The sequence below is a fragment of the Myodes glareolus genome, chromosome X (assembly GCF_982192425.1).
Source record: "Myodes glareolus chromosome X, mMyoGla1.1, whole genome shotgun sequence".
NCBI classification, from domain to species: Eukaryota; Metazoa; Chordata; class Mammalia; order Rodentia; family Cricetidae; genus Myodes; species Myodes glareolus.
Genome location: NC_142053.1, coordinates 132,477,002 through 132,498,342, shown reverse-complemented (window position 1 = coordinate 132,498,342; position 21,341 = coordinate 132,477,002). Strand labels below are relative to the sequence as shown.

General features: G+C 47.7%; 2 protein-coding genes across 5 annotated transcripts; both read left to right on the top strand.

Annotated features, from left to right (window-relative positions):
- The first annotated feature begins 31 nt into the window (after positions 1-31).
- Positions 32-11,780, top strand: Porcn (porcupine O-acyltransferase). Of its 4 annotated transcripts, none has more exons than XR_007237274.3 (15): positions 32-217; positions 859-1,027; positions 2,389-2,581; positions 2,952-2,995; positions 3,245-3,426; positions 3,506-3,636; positions 3,752-3,769; positions 5,146-5,160; positions 5,256-5,381; positions 5,541-5,641; positions 6,973-7,049; positions 7,140-7,203; positions 7,306-7,391; positions 7,555-8,281; positions 8,409-8,519. XR_007237274.3 is itself a non-coding variant. In XM_048461511.2 (15 exons), exons 2-15 carry the CDS (start codon positions 892-894, stop codon positions 11,452-11,454), a joined length of 1,386 nt encoding a protein of 461 aa, XP_048317468.1. In that variant the 5' UTR covers positions 59-217; positions 859-891; the 3' UTR covers positions 11,455-11,780. The 4 variants fall into 4 exon arrangements, 3 of the variants coding, with proteins under 3 accessions (XP_048317468.1, XP_048317469.1, XP_048317470.1); XM_048461511.2 differs by lacking the exon at positions 7,555-8,281 and adding an exon at positions 11,353-11,780 and having other exon boundaries at positions 59-217; XM_048461512.2 differs by lacking the exons at positions 3,752-3,769; positions 7,555-8,281 and adding an exon at positions 11,353-11,780 and having other exon boundaries at positions 59-217.
- Positions 11,781-12,686: 906 nt separating this feature from the next.
- Ebp (EBP cholestenol delta-isomerase) lies at positions 12,687-19,764 on the top strand. Its single transcript, XM_048461469.2, has 5 exons — positions 12,687-12,835; positions 14,999-15,358; positions 18,033-18,069; positions 18,193-18,323; positions 19,275-19,764. The coding sequence occupies exons 2-5, from the start codon at positions 15,058-15,060 to the stop codon at positions 19,496-19,498; spliced, it is 693 nt and encodes a 230-aa protein (XP_048317426.1). The 5' UTR covers positions 12,687-12,835; positions 14,999-15,057; the 3' UTR covers positions 19,499-19,764.
- Positions 19,765-21,341: the final 1,577 nt, after the last annotated feature.

Below are 21,341 nucleotides of genomic sequence, written 5' to 3'. Positions count from 1 at the left end.
CACTCCTCCCGGTCCCCGCCCCGCTCCCGCTCTCCGATTGGAGAAACTCAGCCGCTGGCCCGCCCCGGGATTTAAAGGGCCCGCTTCTCCGCGACGCCCTGGGAGCCACTGCTGGTCCCGGCCTTGCGGCCTGCGGGGGAGGCTGCCCGGAGGAGGTGGCGACGGTGGCAGCAGTGCACGACCCCGGCCCCCAGGACCACGGCTTCCTTTCCGCCAGGTAGGTCTCCAGTAGTGTGCGCGCGGCTCCCACGTTCCCATCCTTAAGCTGGCCTCCTGGGCACGGATCTGTACCTCCTGTCCTGGGACCTCGTCCGCATCACCTATAGGACTTCCCTCCCTGCTATGCCCCCTGCCAACACTTCCACTTTCCTGCAGTCCCTCGACTAGGGCAGGGCTTTGTTGACCGCTTTTTGCTGAGTGGGGTAAGATGAAGCTCGCGGAGGATACATCCATACAAGGAGAGATGCACACGGCCCCTAAGTGTCACAGACTCCCCCTTTCTGCTCTCCACACTGAGTGACTACCTCGGAAACCAAGGAGCCCACTTCTTCCACCCCATTTGGTATATAGGTCTAGAATGCATATCATTCTATTATCATTGGACCGGACTGTTCACAGCATTCAAGATACACAGGTCCTTCATTCCCTGCAGGTCACAGTGTATCCAGAACATCCGCTGATAGCACAGTTGGTGGCTCAGCTTGACGTACCTGATTCACATCCTCCCCCCCCCCCAGCCTTCCTATACCACGCTGGGGATTTGGCAGCCCCAAACAGAAGTCCTGAGTGCTCAAGTTCAAACCTTGATTGTAGGTAGCTCCGTGGACATCTTACTGTCTCTGTGTCCTCCTTTGGCAGACCCATCTGTCCATCCATTTGTGTGGATCCACAATGGCAACCTTCAGCCGCCAGGAATTTTTCCAGCAGCTACTGCAGGGCTGTCTCCTGCCTACTGTCCAACAGGGCCTTGACCAGATCTGGCTGCTCCTTACCATCTGCTTCGCCTGCCGCCTCCTTTGGAGGCTGGGTAAGTGCCTGCCACAACTGTGTTCCACCACATCAAATTTTCTCTAATCTGCCACAATCATGAATATAAAGATATACCTTATCCTGCCACATCCTAACTTGCCACATCCTGCCATGTCAAACCAGGTCCCTACAGGTTCAGCACATCCCACCACATCCCATTAAGCTAAGCTCCATTCCACCACAACACATTCTTTATGTACAGCCACCTCAAGCCACACTATGCCAAGCCACATCCTGTTAAACCAAGACATGACCTTCAGTATTCTTGCGCTCAGGGATTGTGGGATGCTCAGCTGTCTATGTTCTAAGGTTATCTATCAATCAGATACTGAAATGCTGGTGTTACAAGTATCATATTGCAAAGTATCATAGTTACAGGTTTAAAGAGTCTTGCCAAGTTGAAATTTTCACATACTGGGCTTCCAAAATGTTGACATTATGAATTTCTGTAATCAGGGCATGATGAAATTTTTGAGTTCTTAGATTCTATAGCTTCCACAATCATAGCAGGTCAATATCCAAATGAGAAAGTTCCGAATCCCCAGGATTCCTATTCGATACAGAGATTTCTGAAAACCAAAGGTTCTCGTTCCTTTTTCTTTTCATCTTAAGTGAATTTTTTCCAGTTTTATTATTTTGGCACACATCAAAGCTACTGAAAAGTTGAAAAAATAGTAATACATACAGAGACCACACACAAACACACATAAATCAATCACCAGGTTTTCCATAGTTCATATTTTGCTATACCAGCTTGCTCTAGTCAGGCAGTGGTGGCGCACGCCTTTAATCCCAGCACTCAGGAGGCAGAGGCAGGTGGATCTCTGTGAGTTTGAGGCCAACCTGGTCTACAAGAGCTAGTTTCAGGACAGGTTCCAAAGCTACAGAGAAACCCTGTCTCGAAAAACCAAAAAAAAAACAAAAAAAAAAAACCAGCTTGCTCTATCTTCCTACCTGTCCCATCTTCCTGAGTCATTTCAATAATAGTAGCATGACACTTTACCCCAAGTCCTTCAGTATATGGTCCCTGAGAACAAAAACACCCCCCCCAGTCATAGCTTCAACCATCATCCCCCCACCCATGTAAAATTTTAATCTGGATGCAATACTGTCTAACATAAATTGATAAGTTTTCTTTCAGGATCTCTGAAATGTCCTTAGTAGATGTTTCTTTTTTAAATCCAGACCTTGCTACACTTGCCAGCTCATCAGTATCAGCTTTGGGTCCCCTTCATCCCCATCACATTCTAGGCCTTTGCCCAAAGTGGACTCTATTGCCCAAGTCCTCCTTTCTTTCCTGCCAATCCACCAACCTCCCGCTTCTTGTCTCCCCCTGTTTCTCTCTCCCTGTCCCCTAAGGGTTACCGTCTTACCTGAAGCATGCAAGCACCGTGGCAGGTGGCTTCTTCAGCCTCTACCACTTCTTCCAGCTGCACATGGTTTGGGTCGTGCTGCTGAGCCTCCTGTGCTACCTCGTGCTGTTCCTCTGCCGACACTCCTCTCACCGAGGCGTCTTCCTCTCCATCACCATCCTCATCTATCTACTCATGGGGTATGGGTGTGCATCCTCACCCTCACCCTGAAGGCAGGCGGCTCCCTAAGGCCTCTGAAGTGGTCCAAGATAGGATGGCATGGGATTCTAAGGAGAAAGGGAGGAGTCAGGGATCAACATTCTCCAAAGAGACACCAGAGAGAGAGTGACTAGTGTCCCTGGAGAAGGAGACTGGAACACTTGCTCCTTTCATGAGGCTGTTCAGGATGGGTTGATCGCGGGCTTCCCCTGGAGGGGGCGCTGGGAATTTTTTCCCTTAGTATGTAGTATGCATCAGAAAGGCAGAATCCCTTCAACACCTTGATGCTCCCCTGTAGTGTCCAAAGCCCTAGGAAGCATAGGGCCAAGACCGTCACCTTTTTTCCTTCAGTGAGATGCACATGGTGGACACCGTGACATGGCACAAGATGCGAGGTGGGTAGCTCTGCTCCCCTTCCCCCCTCATCTCCTAAGAGCCCCCACCCTGATTCTTTCCTCCCTGACTTTCCCCCTTCCTAAACTACATACAGTGCAGGTCTCCCTCTCCCCTGGCATCTGTGTCTGTCTGTCTCTTTCTGCTTATCATCGTGTCTCCCTTTCCTGGTACCTCACACCTGGTACACCCTATCTTTCGTTGTGACATGCTTTCTTGTCCATACACTTGACCATGGGCCCCACACATAGGGGCCCAGATGATCGTGGCCATGAAGGCGGTGTCTCTGGGCTTCGACCTGGACCGGGGCGAGGTGGGTGCAGTGCCCTCACCTGTGGAGTTCATGGGCTACCTCTACTTTGTGGGCACCATCGTCTTTGGGCCCTGGATATCCTTCCACAGCTACCTACAGGCTGTCCAAGGCCGCCCACTGGTGAGCTCCTGGGTGGCCAGGTGGGCAGGGACTGTGGGAGCCGCCATGGGGCAGTGTTCATGGATCCTTGATCCCACAGAGCCGCCGATGGCTGAAGAAGGTGGCCCGGAGCCTGGCGCTGGCCCTGCTGTGCCTTGTACTGTCCACTTGTGTGGGCCCTTACCTCTTCCCCTACTTCATCCCCCTCGACGGTGATCGACTCCTTCGCAAGTGAGCACAGCCTTCAAGGCCCCTGTGTAGCAGTGAGGGGGTTGGGTAGGAGCCTGGGGTCTTCCCAATTCTGAGCCTGTCTCTTAATGCTTCTGTCTGTCTTCTGTTACTACAGCAAGAAACGCAAAGCCAGGTAAATGAGGGCAGGTGCTGAGGGCAAGTGGGATGACCAGGGCTGGGCCAGAGCCTTGGACCATATGGTTCCAGACATCTGAATCTGACTGACCATCTACCCCATTACTGCACAGAGACCAAGTGTCTGTCTGTGGATGTCTGTTTGACCAAGATTGACTCAGTGACTCCGTGTATGACTGACACTCCAACACTACTGTGTTTGGATGTCCTTCTGTTGTACCAATAGAAACAAGTTATGTGACTGTAATGGAAAGCAGCAAGTGTGTATTAGTTGGTGACTCTAAATTGTCTATGACTCCCGATAACAGAGTTGAATTGTTTGCCTGTGGCCACTGACTCCCTGAGTGTTGGGCTGAGAATCCTGGCTGTGCATTGTCAGTGGTGGGCTTGTGTGGCTGTCACTGGCTAGAGTAAACCTGGGTCGGTGATTCTGGCTTATCTGTAACTCTGGTCTGCCTGTACAGCATGCAGTGTGCCTGCTTGTGATTGACTCTGCAGTTTGTCTGCCGTCTTAAACTGCTTGGTGCTATCTGCCTAAAGGATTATGACAAGCTATGAGCCTGTGCCTGTTTGACCGGGACTGTATCTGGCTGTTTGCTAGCCATTTGATCGAATGACTCGCTACCGGCTCTTGGTTATGTCTGATACTAATGAGACTCCAAAAAGTGACTAGGCATCGTCGTGTTGCACGCCTTTAATCTCAGCACTCGGGAGGCAGAGGCAGGCGGATCTCTGTGAGTTCGAGACCAGCCTGGTCTACAAGAGCGAGTTCCCGGACAGGCTCCAAAGCTACAGAGAAACCCTGTCTTGAAAAAGAAAAGAGAATGAGACTGAAAAAAGTGAAGTCACTTGACCAGTGCCCCTGAGTTAAACAGTCGGGCACAAAGCCCAGGCTTAATTGAAGTACCTTTGTGTTTTGGAATGCAGGGCACTATTCTGCTTTTGATATTGTCTGTGAAATTGACAGTGTATGTGTGCATAGTGGGCATTTAACTGTCTCTGTGTCTCACTAAGGTTTTATTTTATTGTCTTATAAGGTGACTAAATCTGGTTAGAGAGCTGAGAGGCTGAGAACATTTTTGTCTGGCCGTGTGGTCATTTTAGTGTGCAGGGCCGTGTCATATGCCAGTTCATACATTCATTTGAGCCATGTGGAATCAATCAATCACCTGACTGTGTGTGTGTGTGTGTGTGTGTGTGAGAGAGAGAGAGAGAGAGAGAGAGAGAGAGAGAGAGAGAGAGAGACCATCAGAGTCTGCCTCTTTTGCTACCGTGTTTCTGTCTTATCTATGAAGAACTCAGGCCAATTTCCAGGGTCTCTCTGACTCTCTTTTCTCTCTTCTCTGCTGCATTCCTGACCTTTGGGGGCCCTAGGGGCACCATGGTAAGGTGAGTCCATAAGGCCACGATGTTGAGACCTGGAGGTGGGGGTGTCATGTCGGGGCCTGGATGTAATACCTTCCTTCCTGGCCCTTTCTTCACAGGTGGCTGCGGGCCTACGAGAGTGCTGTCTCCTTCCACTTCAGCAACTATTTTGTGGGCTTTCTGTCTGAGGCCACAGCCACATTGGCCGGGGCTGGCTTCACGGAGGAGAAGGACCACCTGGAATGGTGGGGAGGGTTTTTGGGCCCCTTCTCCCACAGGGTGCTGCCTGGAGGAAGTGTAGGGTGGTGGGAGGTGATCCTGGGAAGAAACCAGTCAAGACGGAAGCATAGCAACCAGCTAGCTTGAGATACCAACTGTAATGGCATGTCTGTTTTTTCCACAAGGGACCTGACAGTCTCTAGACCATTGAATGTGGAGCTGCCCCGGTCCATGGTGGAAGTTGTCACAAGCTGGAACCTGCCCATGTCTTATTGGTTAAATAACTGTGAGTCCCCAAGTCACCACTCCAAAAAAGTTGGTAACCCAGACCCTTTCATACATTTATACAGCAAATATTTAGTGGGCAACTATTGCGTGGTGGGAGCTGAAGACACAGCAGCGGCTAGCTGTTAGTCTAGCTCAGTTTGTAGAGTGCTTGCCTAGTAGTCATGAAACCCAAGATTTTGATCCCTAGCACCACATAAAAACTGGGTGTGTGGTACCTGTTTATAATCCCAGCTCTCTGGAGGTGGAGGCTGGAGGATTGGAAGTTCAAGGTCATCCTCAGCTACACAGCTGTTTTAGGTCAGCCTTGGGTACTACAAGAGGTCCTGTCTCAAAAACAAGGTATGTTAGGAACAACAACAACACACAGAAAAAAAAAAACCATGACATTTGCTAACCTGGTAAAAGTGGCAATTCGAAGGGTGGATAATTAGAGAAAAAAAAACGCAGTAAGTCAGATAGTGATAAATGCCGACGTGAATAGTAATAGTGATGTTGAAACAGGAAGGAATAGGGAGTGATCTGGAAAGTAATTTATCCAGGGCAAGTTTCCCTGACACTTGAGCAAAGATCTAAGGACTCTGAAGGAGCAAGGAATGCAGATATGTGGGGGAGGAATGTGACAGATGGCGAGAACAGCAGGTGCAAAGGCCCTGAGGTGCGAGTTTGCCTGGTGTAGCGGAGAGACTGCAAGAAGGTCGTAGGGGGAATGGAGACATGACTCCAGGGTAGGGCGCGTGCAAGTTGCTCTGTTATAGCCCCAGAATTGGAAGATCAAAGTGAGCAAGGTGGGGTAGTAGCAGGACATGAGATCAGAGATCCTCAAGAGGCTCCAGGACCATTGAGAGGCCTCTTTTTCTCTGAGAGACAGTCTCTCTGGGCAGGGCTGGGATCAGAGGAGAGTCATTTGGGTTGGAACTGGATCCCTTCGGCTAGTGGAGAGAAGAATGACAGCAGCGAGGGGGCCACTGGAGCTGCCCAGAGCAGCAAGAGTGGTGGCAACGGGGCACAGGGAAGAGTAGGATTCTGGTGGATTCTGAAGGAAGAACTGATAAGATTTGCTAAGAGTGTGGGTGTGTTGGGAAGGTTGAATTTTGCCCTGCGGCCCTAGAAGGATGGAGAGTTGGCACTGACTAGCTAGCCTTGTGAAGTCTGGCTGAAGCAGGATGAAAGGAAGACTAGGAGCTCGTTTTCAGGCTTGGAACAGTTGAGAACATCATAGACTTTATCCTGAGGGCCCCAACAGATTGTGGTTATCTTGCTACCTGTCACTCCCTGCAAGGGCTGGTGGACATTCCGGACAATCGGAACCTGTATCTCTCTCGCCTGCAGATGTTTTCAAGAATGCTCTCCGCCTGGGGACCTTCTCAGCTGTGCTGGTCACCTATGCATCCAGTGCCCTCCTGCATGTGAGCAAGACAGACCTGGGTGGAGGGAAGCTGGGCGGGAGAACCAGAGTCTCCTCATCGCTCTCATTGTCTCCTTCCCTGACTCCCCAGGGCTTCAGTTTCCACCTGGCTGCGGTACTGCTGTCCCTGGCATTTATCACCTACGTGGAACATGGTGAGTGCAGAGCCCGGTACAGTCCTGGTGGGCGGTTAATGGGAGGCCAGCTCCAGTGGTCCCAAAGACTAACCGCACTACCTGCCGTCCCACCCTGTCCAGTCCTCCGAAAGCGCCTGGCTCAGATCCTCAGTGCCTGCATCTTATCGAAGCGTTGTCTGCCAGACTGTTCGCATCGGCATCGCTTGGTGAGAGTTCATCATGGGTAACCTTGTACCCAGCACTGCCCTTTCCAAAATGTCACTTCTGTCTCCATCTTGTATCTGTCTCCGGGTGTCCAGCCTCCTCTTCTGGTGCCTGAGCCATTCCTAAAACCTCGCCTCTATTCACTGGCATCTGTTTCTCTAACAGGCATTTATTGAGCACCTGCTGTATACACACCTGGCATTCGTTCCCCCACTGAACATTTATTGAGCACCTGCTGGTTCTAGGTGCTGGAGACAAAGTGGTGAACAAAGCAGGCCAAAGTCCTGGCCCCGTGGGACAAAGATTTTAATTGGGGAGACAGTAAAGTCAGTCAAGGCTGATAGTAGCTTGTCAGGTTGTGAATAGCGCTTAAGCATAAGGGAAAGGGGATGGGAAGTGTGGTGGTGGTGGTGTCCCGTTTCATTGGGAAGATCAGGAAAGCCTCCATAGGTAAGGCAACTTGTGAGTTCTTTAAGTAAAAGAGGTAAGGGAGGGGAGCATCTCAGGAAAAGGGGGATACCCAGCATAAAGTCCCACCCCAACATGGGAATCTTGGAGGAACAGTGAAGAGGTCAGCGTAGCTTGAGCAGAGTGATGGGGAGAGGGGAAAGACGGGCCCTCTAGGTCAGGGTGGGATTTGTTTTGGTTTTGTTGCTGTTTTCATTCTGTTTGCCATAAGAAATGCAGACAACCTCACATTTGTCTCCCACCCGGCAACGATGCTCATCACCATAACCCCTGGCTCAAAGCCCTCACCACCATTCTTGCTCCTCTGCCTGAACGCTCGCATCTCCCCCAACCTGGACGCCCTCGTGGTTACCAACACCCTCGTCCTTGGATACCTCTGAGCTCCCATAAGAGGCTTCTTGAACCATCTCTTTCCTATCTCGGGGTACCCTGGGCATCCTCATTCCCGGGACCCACAGTGCCTTGTGTCCCCCCTGGGCTTCCCTGCACAGGTGGTGGTGGGGGACAGTGTGCAGGTCCAGCTGCCAAATATATCCGTCTGTCCCCCACAGGGCCTGAGGGTACGAGCCTTAAACTTGCTCTTTGGGGCCCTGGCTGTCTTCCACCTGGCCTACCTGGGCTCCCTGTTTGATGTCGATGTGGACGACACCACAGAGGAGCAGGTGAGGTGGGGCCCTGCGCTGGGAGGTGGGCCAGGGATGGCAGTTGGGAGAACCTTGAAGACCAAGGCAGTGAGGCCAAGCCAAGGTCACATGTTTTAGCTTGTACAAATGCCTTGCTCCATCTTTCCCATTGTCCCTCAAATTTAGTCACACTGCTGCTCTTCCCTTCGAGTAAACTGCAATATTTACCCTCTAAAATCCATTCTTTTGAGATAGAATACAAAATCCAAGCTTTTCTCTTTGTTTAACTGTTAGGAACTGAACCCAGGTCCTCCCTCGTGTTATATACATTTGCTTGACCTCCTAGCCCCAGGTTTTACTTTTGTGTATGACTTTGAGGGAAGGGTTCATGTATTCCAGGCTGGCCTCAAACTCATTATTTACCTCCCAAGGGTTGAAATTACAGGCAGGCACCACCACAGCACAGTTTTATGGGCTGCTAGAGATCAAACCAAGGGCTTGGTGCAAGACATGTAAGCATTCCACTATGTTACACACTCCAGCCCTTCCCCACCTTCACCCCCGCCGTGTGTGTGTGTGAGAGAGACAGAGACAGAGACAGAGACAGACAGAGATATTCCTATAGCTCAGGTTAGCCTCAAGCTCATTATTAGCCAAAGACAACCTTGAACTTCTTTCTAGTCATCCTGCATACACCTTCCATGTGCTAGATTATAGACATGTCTGTCCAGAACCAGATTGTGTGTGCTGGGGATGGATTTCAGGGCTTCCTGTATGCTACCATCAAGCTATATCCCCAGCCCTGGATTCTGTTTTAAAATTTATGTTCCTTGGAATGAGGATGCATACCTACAGGTACCAGCAACTTGGGACACTGAGGCAAGAATGTGTGAGCTCAGAAATGTTGCCACCTGGGCAACATAACTGAGACTTTACTTTTAGAAAAATCACCTTGGCTGGGTAGTGGCAGCACACGTGTTTAATCCCAGCACTCGGGAGGCAGAGTCAAGTGGATCTCAGTGAGTTCGAGGCCAGCCTGGTCTATAAAGTAAGTTCCAGGACAGCCAGGACTGTTACACAGAGAAACCCTGTCTTGAAAAAACAAACAAGCAAAAATCACCTAAATATTCTGTTTTGTTTTGTTTTGGAGACAGGGTTTCCCTGTAGTTTTGGAGCCTGTCCTGGAACTAACTCTTGTAGTCCAGCTTGGCCTCGAACTCACAGAGATCTGCCTGCCTCTGCCTCCCGATTGCTGGGATTAAAGACGTGCGCCACTACCACCCAGCCTGATTTTTAAATTCTTACCTGAAAATAAATTTTCATGCTTTTTTTCCTAATTAAAAATATTTTAAAATTTTCATTCAAAACAAAATCTTGGGTTTGCAGCCTGGCATGGCAGTGCACAACTTTAGTTCCAGCACTTGGGAGGCAGAGACAAGTGGGTGTCTGTAATGCCAAGGCCAGCTTGGTCTCTGTATTATAGTGAGTTTGTAGAAAAACATTGACTCAAAAGAAATTTGAATTTGTTTGGTTCTGGTTTTCGTTGTTGTTGTTGTTTCATTCCTGGATTCTGTATTAGTCCAGGCTAGTTTGAATTCTTTTTCTCAAATCTCAGCCTCCCTAGTGCCAAGATTACATGCCTTTAATCCCAGCAGCATTTGGGATGTAGAGGCTGATGGATCTCTGAGTTCAAGGCTAGCCTGGTTGGTTCACAGAATAAGACCCAGGAGTATTTCTCTACACAAAGAAACTCTGTCTGGAAAAAAAAAAGATTACATATCAGTTGTCATGCCCACTTCAGTTTCTTTTTGAGATAAAAAAAAAAGATCATCCTTGCTTCAGCCTCCCAAATACATGAGATTACAAGGCATACACCACTATGCCAGGCTTTCTTTAACATTTTTAAAAAACATTTTAGGAATGGATATGGTGATGCATGCTGTTAGTCCCAGCACTCAAGAGGCAGAGGCAGGTAATTTTTGTGAGTCTGAGGTGAGCCTGGTGTACAGAATGAGTTTAAGGCCAGCCAGGGCTATGTAGAGAGAACCCATCTCAAAAAAAAAAAAACAAACAAAAAATATATTAGAGGAGGGAGTGTAGAACCTGCAGTGGTACACCTCTTGTCTACCATGGTTGGAATATGATCTTTAGCACCCAAAACAAACACAGAGTAACCATTGGAGATAGTCACTGCAAAATGCACAGGCAAGCATTTTAATTCATTTATTAACTGTCTTCCTCAAAGCATGTCAAACATACATGCAATATATTTAATTTCTTTCCTCCAGGTTTTTTTCCCTTAAGACAAGGTTTCTCTGTGTAACAGTCCTGACTGTCCTTGAACTAGCTCTGTAGCTCGGGCTGGCCTCGAACTCACAGAGATTGGCCTGCCTCTGCCTCCCAAGTGCTGGGATTAAAGGCATGTGCCTCCACACCTTGCTTACCCCAGTTTTTTAAGCACATAGCACCTTCATTTTTTTCCATTGCAAGAGTTCAACATAATTTATTTTGTCCCTTATTGGTAGACACTCAGATTTCCAATGATTTCATATTGCAGAGACTTAGATAACAACATAACCCACCACATCCAGCATATCATCTTGTTTTTAAAATGACCTTTTTGTTGCTGCTGGAAATCAAAACCCAGGGTCTCCTGCATATAAACACACACCCTACCATCAAGCTATACACTCATCCCCTTGAAATAATGTTTAAGGAATGAAAATACTACCTGGTTACCCTTCATAAGTACCTAGACCCTTCTGTCACTTAGGAATACGAGGACATACCAAATATTCCTGGGGAAAGGATGGCTTTTCCTGAGAGACTCTGTCCTTGAATTTCAGAACCACGACTTCTTTTTCTCCTACAGGGCTACGGCATGGCATACACTGTCCACAAGTGGTCAGAGCTCAGCTGGGCCAGTCACTGGGTCACTTTTGGATGCTGGATCTTCTACCGTCTCATAGGCTGAAGCATATGACCCTCATAATTCCCTTCAAGACCCCTCCTTAGGGTACCAACCCCCACGGGGGATGAGGGAAGGCCCTTTCTCTACTCCTTGACCCCTCTCCATTCTTGAGCCCCAACACCCCTACACATAACACGGAAACACACACAACCTTCCCTTGCCTGTCAATCCCCACCCCACTACCAGGCAGGAAGGGGGTGGTCCTCGTTGGGGCCTAGGAGTGGTGGATACTTGGGGATGCAGAGAGGAGCAGATCTAGGGCCTCCCCGCCTGCCTTCTCCCTTTTTATATGCAGTTTGTTATTGTCAAATAAAAGTAGAAATACGAAACAGGCTCATTCTTCACTGCTCAGACGGGAAGAGGAGAGAGCAAAGAAGGAATACCACAGATAAGGGTTTGGAAACTGAAACTCAGAAGCGGGAGCAAATTGTTATTTGTTTGCAGTGAATTTAAGATTGCTCGTGATTGGCTGGTCCTGGTCCTGCTTGTGTGGAGCAGGAACAGGTTTGGGGGTGGGGTGGGTTGGGGTTGGAGGGGAGGAGCACTAATAGTAAATGATAAAGAATTGAGTGATCCTTATTCTGACTGGTTGCTCAAATTAGGACAGACGAAGGGTTGATGCTTATTGGTCAGTAGGACTAAGGGCTGCAGGTTATTATGCTGAGTCTAAAATGGGTGTTTTCTGACTGAATGCTGGCAAGGTGTAGTTGCCCACTGGTTTAGCGCCATGTTCTGTTTAGCTCTTAAGAACTGGCACGGTTGAGAGTCTCCACATCAATTGCTCAGCAGGAGTGAGGGTTCTGAATAGTTTCGATTTGAAGTAGGGACTGGTGAGGATGGCCGCTGCTGTCATGGCTGTGGAGTTCTGAGCTCAGGTGGGCGCTAGGTTTGTGCGGAATGCGATCTACCTGTCATATTTTCTTTGCCTTCGGACTGAGGCTGGGGCTGTGAACTGATGTTGCCTAGAAAACTAAGAGATAGAGGGCCACGCAATGCCTATTCATTAGCAAATGTTCAAGATTTACCGCTTCATTATCCTCACCTTCTGCGATTGATAAAGGGGCGGGGAAATTGAAGCCCGGACTAGCGTCGGTTTCCTACTGGCAGAAAATGCCCACCGACCTTGGAGGATCCTGGTCTCCACCCCACTCCTGACTTAGTCTCAGCCAACAGGGAAGATGGCACCACGGACGAGGACAGGGCCTGAGACATACGGAGGACTCCTATTGGCAGAAGCCACCTCCTCCACTTCACTATTGGTTCATTCCATTAGGCGGGGAAGTAGCGAGGGCTGGGCGGAACTGGGGCTATTTGGGAGCGCTCAGGTCTGCCTGGAAAGTCACAAGCCTGTACTAAGAAGACGCCCTGCGATCGCGCCGCCTAGGTGAGTGCTCTCTGCCTGCCAGCCTGCCCGAGTCCCAGACATGTGCCCAGGCCCTCCACGACAGCCGCCTGGCTGGGAGCCCTGCCCTACCCAGCGCCTGCGCGGGACCTGGACCCTAAAGCCGTTGTCCAGACGACGGAAGACTTGCCCTCTCGTTGGGCAGCTGCCGTGGAAGGTTCTGGTTGTGATTGGTGGTCTCTGGGCTCGGTTCCCCTTTCTCCTGGCTAGCACTACCCGTGAGACCTGCCTTTGCTACTCCTTCTGGCTTGTTGGCGGCACGGTACACTAATTTCCTGGAGTCTGGCTTTTGGAGCGGGGTGCATAGGGCTGTAGCTCTGATTGGTCATCTCTGCAGCCTCCCAACTGCTTTTCCTGGACCGTGCGGGTAGGAGTAGCTTCCAATTGAATGATCCCTGCCATTGTCTCCCGCAGCAGACCCAGGCTATCTATGTTCTTGTGTCTTTCCACCAAACTGAGCCCCAAGTGTTGGGACTTGCTGACAGTGACTCTCCCACCAGAGTGTGACCAATGCAGGCCATGGTCAGGACTGATCGCTGTGTGTCCTGCACTAGATTGTGACCCCCGAGGGCTGAGATCAAGGCCTTTGGTTCTTGTCACCTCCACCAGACTGCGACCTAGAGGACTGGGACCAGGACTTGTCCGTGTGTCCTTTGCCACGTTGTGACCCCCTTGAGGCTGAGTCTGTGATTAATAACAAACAGGAAATACAACTCAATGTAGCTAGCAGTGCAGCCTGAGGATCCCTTGGAGCCTCGGGGGCCTCTGCTTAGGTTCACGGAGGCCTTGAAACCTGCCTGTAAGAAAATGCTAGGATGTATCACCTTGAAGCAAGTTAGTGAGTTTACTCCAGCAGAAAGCTGCTCTTGGAAGAGTGTTCAGAGAGGAATGTACCTAGGTGCGCAGCAGAAGCTATATATCTAATTTGGGGGGCTGGGGAAGCTATTTAGTCTCAAAGTTTGTTTGTTTGTTTGTTTCTTTGTTTGAATATAGGATCTTGCTATGTAGCTGTGACTACTCCGGAACTTTTTATGTATACCAGGCTAGCCTGGAACTCATGGCAATCCTTCAGCCTCAGCTTCCAGAATGTTGGGATTTCAGGCATGTGTTAACCACACACTGTTATTACTACACACATTTGGCAAGGATATTGGGCTTAAGTTTATTAATCAGTTTTGACAGTTTTGTTTTTGATGTTTCCCAGAAACAGGGTATAGTTCTCTTATAGTTAAGTATGTCATACTTATAGTTAAGTATGTCAAAATCCTTGACACCATTACCAAGAGAGTGAGGTGGACTTTGTACCTTCTCATGCCCACGTTTTTTCCTAGCTAGCTGTCCAGTCTCACCAGTCTCAAGCCAGGCCCATTTCTTATTCGAGGCCTCCCAGAGACTTTGGACAAACCTTTATTATTTATATAGATTCATATTTTAGTTACAGTCTTTTTTAAGATTAATTTTATTTTACATTATGATTATTTTGCCTGCATATATGTATGTATCCAGGGAAGCTAGAAGAAGGTGTTGGATCCCCTGGAACTGGAGTTACAGATGGTTGTGAGCCACTGTGTGAGTGCTGGGAATTGAACCCAGGTCTCTGCAAGAACAAGTATATCCCTCCAGGCCTAGTTATATTCTTTGAAATGGCTCAAAATTAGAGTTTTTTCCTTGTTTTTTTTTCTCTTTCTCCTTCTCACCTCTCCCTCTGAGACAGAGTGTCACTGTGTAGCCCTGGCTGACCTTGAAGTCACTATGTAAACCAGGCTAGCCTCAAACTCAACAGAGATCCACCTGCCTTCAAGTGCTGGGACTCTAAATACCTGTGACACCAGGTCCCACTAAAATTGGTCTGTTTTTAATCCTCCGGTCTTATAGTAATTCTGTTAAATAATGGATCCAGTTCATTTACATTTTTTTGTTTGTTTTTTTGAGACAGGATTTCTCTGTGTAACAGCCCTAGCTGTCCTGGAACTAGCTCTGTAGACTAGTCTGTCTTCAAACTCACAGAAATCTGCCTGCCTCTGCCTTCGGAGTGATAGGATTAAAGGCCTGCACCACTACCACCACTCGGCTCATTTACATTTCTTATTGCAAACTATTTGGATTTGGTTTAATTATCTCACCATGTACTTTCTTTTTGCCCAGGTTTTTCTGTTCCTTTTTTCTCCCTGTTTATCTCCAAGCAGCCAGCAGCCCATAGAAACATGACCACCAATATGGGCCCCTTACATCCATACTGGCCCAGACACCTGAGGCTGGACAACTTTGTGCCTAATGACCTCCCGACGTGGCATATTTTGGCTGGCCTATTCTCCGTCTCTGGGGTCCTAATTGTGATCACGTGGCTGTTGTCTGATCGAGCTTCCGTTGTCCCACTTGGAACTTGGCGTCGACTGGCCCTGTGCTGGTTTACTGTCTGTACATTCATTCACCTTGTGATCGAGGGCTGGTTCTCTTTCTACCATGACATCCTTCTTGAAGACCAAGCCTTCTTATCCCAACTCTGTGAGTCCCGAGTTCTTGTACTGTGGGAGGGAATTTTCTGGGTAGAGATTAACTTTGATATTTAAGCACCGCCCCCCCCATGCTTGCTTGCTTTTTTTTTCTTTCTTCCTTCCTTCCTTCCTTCCTTTCTTCCTTCCTTCCTTTCTTTTTTAGTTCTGTTAACTTCTTTGCAAAGCCTAAGCAGTTGTTATCAGTGCTGAGATTCTTTTTGTTTTGTTTTGTTTTTAAGATTTATTAATTTTGGGCTGGAGAGATGGCTCAGTGGTTAAGAACACTGGCTATTCTTGCAGAGGACTCGGGTTCAATTCCCAGCACTCATATGGTGGCTCACAACCACCTGTAACTCCAGTCCCAGGGGAACTAACACTCTCTTGTGGCCTCTGAGCTCACTGTACTTACATACATACATACATACAGAGAGAGAGAGAGAGAGAGAGAGAGAGAGAGAGAGAGAGAGAGATTTAAAAATAAATAAAATAAGGTTGTAGAGATGACTCAATGGTTAAGAACATTTACTGCCTTCCAGAGGACCTGACTTCAATTCCCAGCACCTACATCAGGCATTTTACAAATGCCTGTAACTAGTTCCAGGGAATCTGACACCTCTTTTGGCTTCTAAACACCCGTATACATGTGATACACACACACACACACACACACACACACACACACACACACAGCCTTAGATAGAAATAAATAAGTTAAAAAATAAAACAATTTTCATTTATTCGTATGAGTGTTCTGCCTGCACATGTGTGTATGTGCTGTGTGCATGCCTGTGGAGGCAGGGGAAAGGCAACCAGATCCCTTGAAACTGAAGACAGGGATGGCTGTTCTTTTTAAAATCTTTTTTTAATTAATAATTTTAAATTTAATTTTTATGTGCACAGGTGTTTTACCTACCTGTATGTCTATACGCTAAATGTATGCAATACCTACAAAGGCCAAAAGAGGGAATTCTAACCCCAGGACTGGAGTTAAAGAGATTTTTGTTTGTTTGTTTGTTTGTTTGTTTTTCGAGACAGGGTTTCTCTATAGCTTTGGAGCCTGTCCTGGAGCTCACTCTGTAGACCAGGCTGGCCTCAAACTCATAGAGATCCACCTGCCTCTGCCTCCGGAGTCTGGGCCTAAAGGCGTATGCCACCACCACCCAGCTTGGAGTTAAAAGAGGATTGTGAGCCACCATGTGAGTGCCCTGTCTTGCAGAAGAGCAGTCAGTGCTCTTAATGGCTGAACCATCTCTCCAGCCCAAAATGCACACATGACATTCACTGCTCATTATAGACTTTTTTTCAGTCTCATGTAGACCAGACTGGCTTGGAACTTGCTATGTAGATCAGGCTGGCCCCCGAGTGCTTGCATTAAAGGGTATGATACCATGCCCCACCCAGTTAAGGACAGTTGTAAACCGCTATGTGGACACTGAACCCAGGTCCTCTGCAAGAGCAGCAAGTGTTTTATCCTCCACTGAGCCATCTCTCCACCTCCACAACTTGTTTGTTTTGAGACAGATCTCACTGCATAGTTTTGGCTGGCCTGGAACTATCTCTGTTGACCAGGCTGGTCTTAAACTCACAGAAATTCTCCTGCTTCTGCCTCCTAAGTGCTGGGATTAAAGGTCTTTGCCACCATACCCAGCCTGTTAACTTTTTGATTATACATATATTCACACGCGTCAATATCAAACCATTTAAAGAAACATACAGTGAAAAAATCTGCCTTCTGTCTATTATGTTTCTCCCAAACTCCGATAATTATTTCAGAGGCAGGGGTGTAGCTCAGTTGTAGAACATGTTTGTAGCATGAATAAGACCCTGAGTTCCATCCTTAACACCAAAAAATTATGTTTTATTTTCAGAGTTTATTTATGTATAAGCTACACACATAAGCCTCAGTTTACTTGGCTGGGAAAGGGGATGGTAAATACTACACATTATATAAGGCACTTAGAACTGTGGCAAGCAGTAAGCGCTCTCTAATGAGTCATGTTTATTCTTTTTTGGGGGGTTCCAGGTAGGGTTTCTCTGTCACCCTAGCTGTCCTGGAACTCACTCTGAAGACCAGGCAGCCCTTGAACTCACAGATTTGCCTGCCTCTGCCTCAGCTTCTTTTTTTTTTTTTTTTTAAAGTAAGGTTTCTTTGTGAAACCATGCTGACCTGGAACTAGCTCTTGTAGTCCAGGCTGACCTCAGACTCACAGAGATCTACCTGCTCTGCCTCCTGAGTGCTGGGATTAAAGGTGTGCACCACTACTGCCTGGCAGCCATCTTCTAGTTTTTTCCAGACAGTATCTCATGCAATCTGTGCTGGCTTCTAAATATCTATGTAATTAAAAGATGAACTTGAACTTCTGATTCTCCTGCCTCTGCCTCTCAAGTGCTGGGGTTACAGACATGCACCATCACACCTGACTCACACACTCCTCATCATCTCTGCCCCCTGTTATACCATGTTCCTTGAGTGCCACGCAATCCTAGCACTATCGTGTTTCAGTCTTTACACATGTTACACACACACACACACAAACCTTAGAATCAACACTGCTCCCTCCATCGTCCAGCTGAACAAACTGAGGCATGGGGATATAATAAGGATTGTTGTCGTACAGCGATTTTCACAAATATGAGTTCCTTTTCCTGACTTGACTGACTCTTCATGTATCTGTTTGCCTCAGGGAAAGAGTATTCCAAGGGAGACAGCCGATATATCCTGTAAGTATTTTGCCTCTGTCAGTGGAAGCCTGTATTGGTTTGGGGCAGTGGTGAGTTGGGGCACTAACAAGCTATGCTGTGGGCAGAGCACAATGATGCCAGTGTTCATCTTTTCTCTTGCAGTAATGATGGCTTCATCGTCTCTATGGAGACTATCACAGCTTTGCTCTGGGGACCACTCAGCCTGTGGGTAGTGATTGCCTTTCTCCGCCAGCAGCCCTTCCGCTTTGTCCTACAGCTTGTGGTCTCTGTGGGTGAGGAGAAAATTTACACCTGGCACTACAAGGGTTACTGGGGGAATCTCTGTAGATACAGGCACATCCCTGTGGGTGAGATTGCATATGTATCCAGTAAGGGGTAGACATGCTGAATTATAAGCTCCTTGGTATTCTGAAACATCCAAATCTCTCTCTCTCTCTGAGCTTGCCTCTCCGGGAGGAATGTGTATTTCTCTTCTTTCTACATCAGAGTCTCCTATGAAGGTTACTTGATAAAGTTCATACTGCCCAAAGTCCCTGGGTCCTCCAGGATCAGGACCTAAAGTGTTAGCTTCTTTCATTTGCATATATGAGATCTCTTTAGACTCTTTAGTCCTGAAATTCCAAGTCGTCATGAATTCTAGGATTTTAAACTTGCCTTCAGTTCTAGATCTCTGAGGTCTCCTGAGTTGAATTCTCTATGCTCTTTTGGTGGGGGGGTTCGAGACAGGCTTTCTCTGTAGCTTTGGAGCCTGTCCTGGAACTAGCTCTTGTAGACCAGGCTGGCCTAGAACTCACAGAGATCCACCTGCCTCTGCCTCCCAAGTGTTGGGATTAAAGGCGTGCACCACCACCGCCTGGCTTGAATTCTCTATGCTCTTGCTTGGTGTGGAGGTACATGCTTGTAGTCCTAGCATTCAGAAGGCTGAGGCAAGAGAATTGTGAGTTTGAGGTCAACCTAGACTACATACCAACACACACACACTCTCTCTCTCTCTTTCACACACATACACACACACACAATGGGGGGAGGGTTGAAGAGAATTCCGAAAGGAAAAAAAAATTACCCAAACTCTGACTTCTGAAATTTGTACTTTGTTATCTCAGATTTGCAGCTTCATTTTCAGAATTTGTTTTGCCCTCTGAGTCCTTGAAGATGCCATGGAAGAGAGTCTGGTTTAGCTTCCTTGTCCTCACAAGGGCTTTTCCTTCTCTTACCTCCCACAGGCCAGATATACGGGGATGTGCTGTACTTCCTGACAGAGCAGCGTGATGGATTCCAGCATGGGGAGCTAGGCCACCCCCTTTATTTCTGGTTTTACTTTGTTATCTTGAATGGCATATGGCTGGTGGTACCTGGAGTCCTCGTGCTTGATTCCATAAAGCATCTCACTCATGCCCAGAGCATGTTGGACAGCAAGGTCATGAAAACTAAAAGCAAGCGTAACTAAAGAGCGGTAGAGTGGGCTGGAACACCGTTGCTGAGGCGCTCTGCCCACCTCCCAGAAGACCCAAGTCCTGCTCCCACAGGTTGGAGGGTCAGAACTATCTGATTAGTCACACTCCGGCTGAGGAGTGAGCACAAAGAGTCAGTCAGGAAAGGTAGAGAATGTATGGAGCTACTGCTGGGAACCACTGGGGAAAAGATGTAAGGGGGGAGGGGGTCCGTGATGGTGGCAATTTTCAAAACCGGGAAATAAAATATCTTTAATTATAACACTGAGAGATATTTAATTCCTAATCCTAGCAATGTCATGTAACTAATCCCACAGACCTCTCCCATCCCTTGATCATTCATAGCTTCCATCATTGTATAAATAGCCCGTGTCTGGCCTTACAAACCCTTAACACTGACTCTACACACTCCCGTGATTTACCCTGTAGAACCTTGAACTCACCACACACAACTCCCTCCATGAGCACCCTGTAACTTACGCCATAAATCCTGCCCGTAACCCCGTAGTTCCCTTATAGTAGTTTGGGCTGCCATAACCAAATGATATGGATTAAACAGCAGACATGGAAGTTCTCAGTACTGGAGCTGGTCAGTCGAGTGTCAGAAGCTTTGGCTTTCTCTTTCTGAAGCGTCTTTCCCAGCACTGCATTCTGTGTTCTCACATCTCCCTAGGTGTCCAGCTTCTGCTGTTTGTATGTGAGCACCTTTTCTGAGGGCACCATTTGCATTGGATTAGGGCCCATCATACCAGCCTCATTTTCAACTTCACATTTTTTAAAGACTCCATCTCCAAACTGACCACTTTGTACGGTTCTGGTAGTAAGGACTTCAATATATGAACTTGAAGAGGACACAGTTCAGTCCCTAACATTCTGCCCTCTGGTCTCCCTAAATTCATGTCCTTTTTGCATGCAAACTTTGTTTATCCCCATCCCTCATCCTCAAATCTTTCACTCATTCTGAAATTAACTTCTGGGGTGAAGTTGGATTGCTGGAGATCAAAGAGAATCCAAAATCTTAAACAAGGCTCCATCCCTAAGCCACATTCATCACTCATGAATGAACTTTGGTTTTGTTTTGTTTTTTTTCTTTGAGACAGGGTTTCTCTGTATAGTCCTGGCTATCCTGGAACTCACTCTATAGACGAGGCTGGCCCCAAACTCACAGAGATCCACCTGCCTCTGTCTCCCGATTGCTGGGATTAAAGGTGTTTCTTTTTGTTTTTTTTATTTTGTTTTGTTTTTTGAGTCATGGTCTCATTATATAACCCAAGCTAACCTGGAACTGACTGTGTAGTTCAGGCTGGCAGCATTTCAAATGCTAGTATTGTAGGTTTGTGCTGCCAAGCCTAACATTTTTATTGATTATTGATTGATTTGGAGACAAGAAATTACTATGTATTCCAAGGTGGTCTTACTATGAAGCCTAGGCTGAAGTTGAACTGGTAATCCCGACGCCTCTGGCTCAGCCTCTCCAGCGGCGAAAGTGCTCAGCTCCTTGCATGGATTTTTTTTTTCAAGACAGGGTTTCTTTGTATAAGAGCCCTGGCTGTCCTGGAACTAGCTCTTGTAGACCAGGCTGGCCTGGAACTCACAGAGATCTACTTCTCTCTGCCTCCTAAATGCTGGGATTAAAGGCATGCGCCACCACTGCCCAGCGCATGGATTCTTTTTTTAAAATTACCTTTATCTTATTGAATATAGCTTTTTTCTGTACACTATGTGTGTGCACTGTAGAGGCCAGAAGGAGGCATCAGATCCCCTGGCACTGGAGTTAGAGATGATTGTGTGCCACCATGTAGGTGCTAGAAAAGTAGTCAGTGCTCTTAACCCCTGAGC

Bases quoted from the DNA above. Each gene is read 5' to 3' on its own strand.
- Porcn (XM_048461511.2), top strand. From the start codon at position 892: ATGGCAACCTTCAGCCGCCAGGAATTTTTCCAGCAGCTACTGCAGGGC. The intron at 1,028-2,388 runs GTAAGTGCCTGC...CTGTCCCCTAAG, and splicing joins CCGCCTCCTTTGGAGGCTGG to GGTTACCGTCTTACCTGAAG. The intron at 7,204-7,305 runs GTGAGTGCAGAG...CACCCTGTCCAG, and splicing joins TATCACCTACGTGGAACATG to TCCTCCGAAAGCGCCTGGCT.
- Ebp (XM_048461469.2), top strand. From the start codon at position 15,058: ATGACCACCAATATGGGCCCCTTACATCCATACTGGCCCAGACACCTG. The intron at 18,070-18,192 runs GTAAGTATTTTG...TTTCTCTTGCAG, and splicing joins GGAGACAGCCGATATATCCT to TAATGATGGCTTCATCGTCT. The intron at 18,324-19,274 runs GTGAGGAGAAAA...TACCTCCCACAG, and splicing joins ACAGCTTGTGGTCTCTGTGG to GCCAGATATACGGGGATGTG.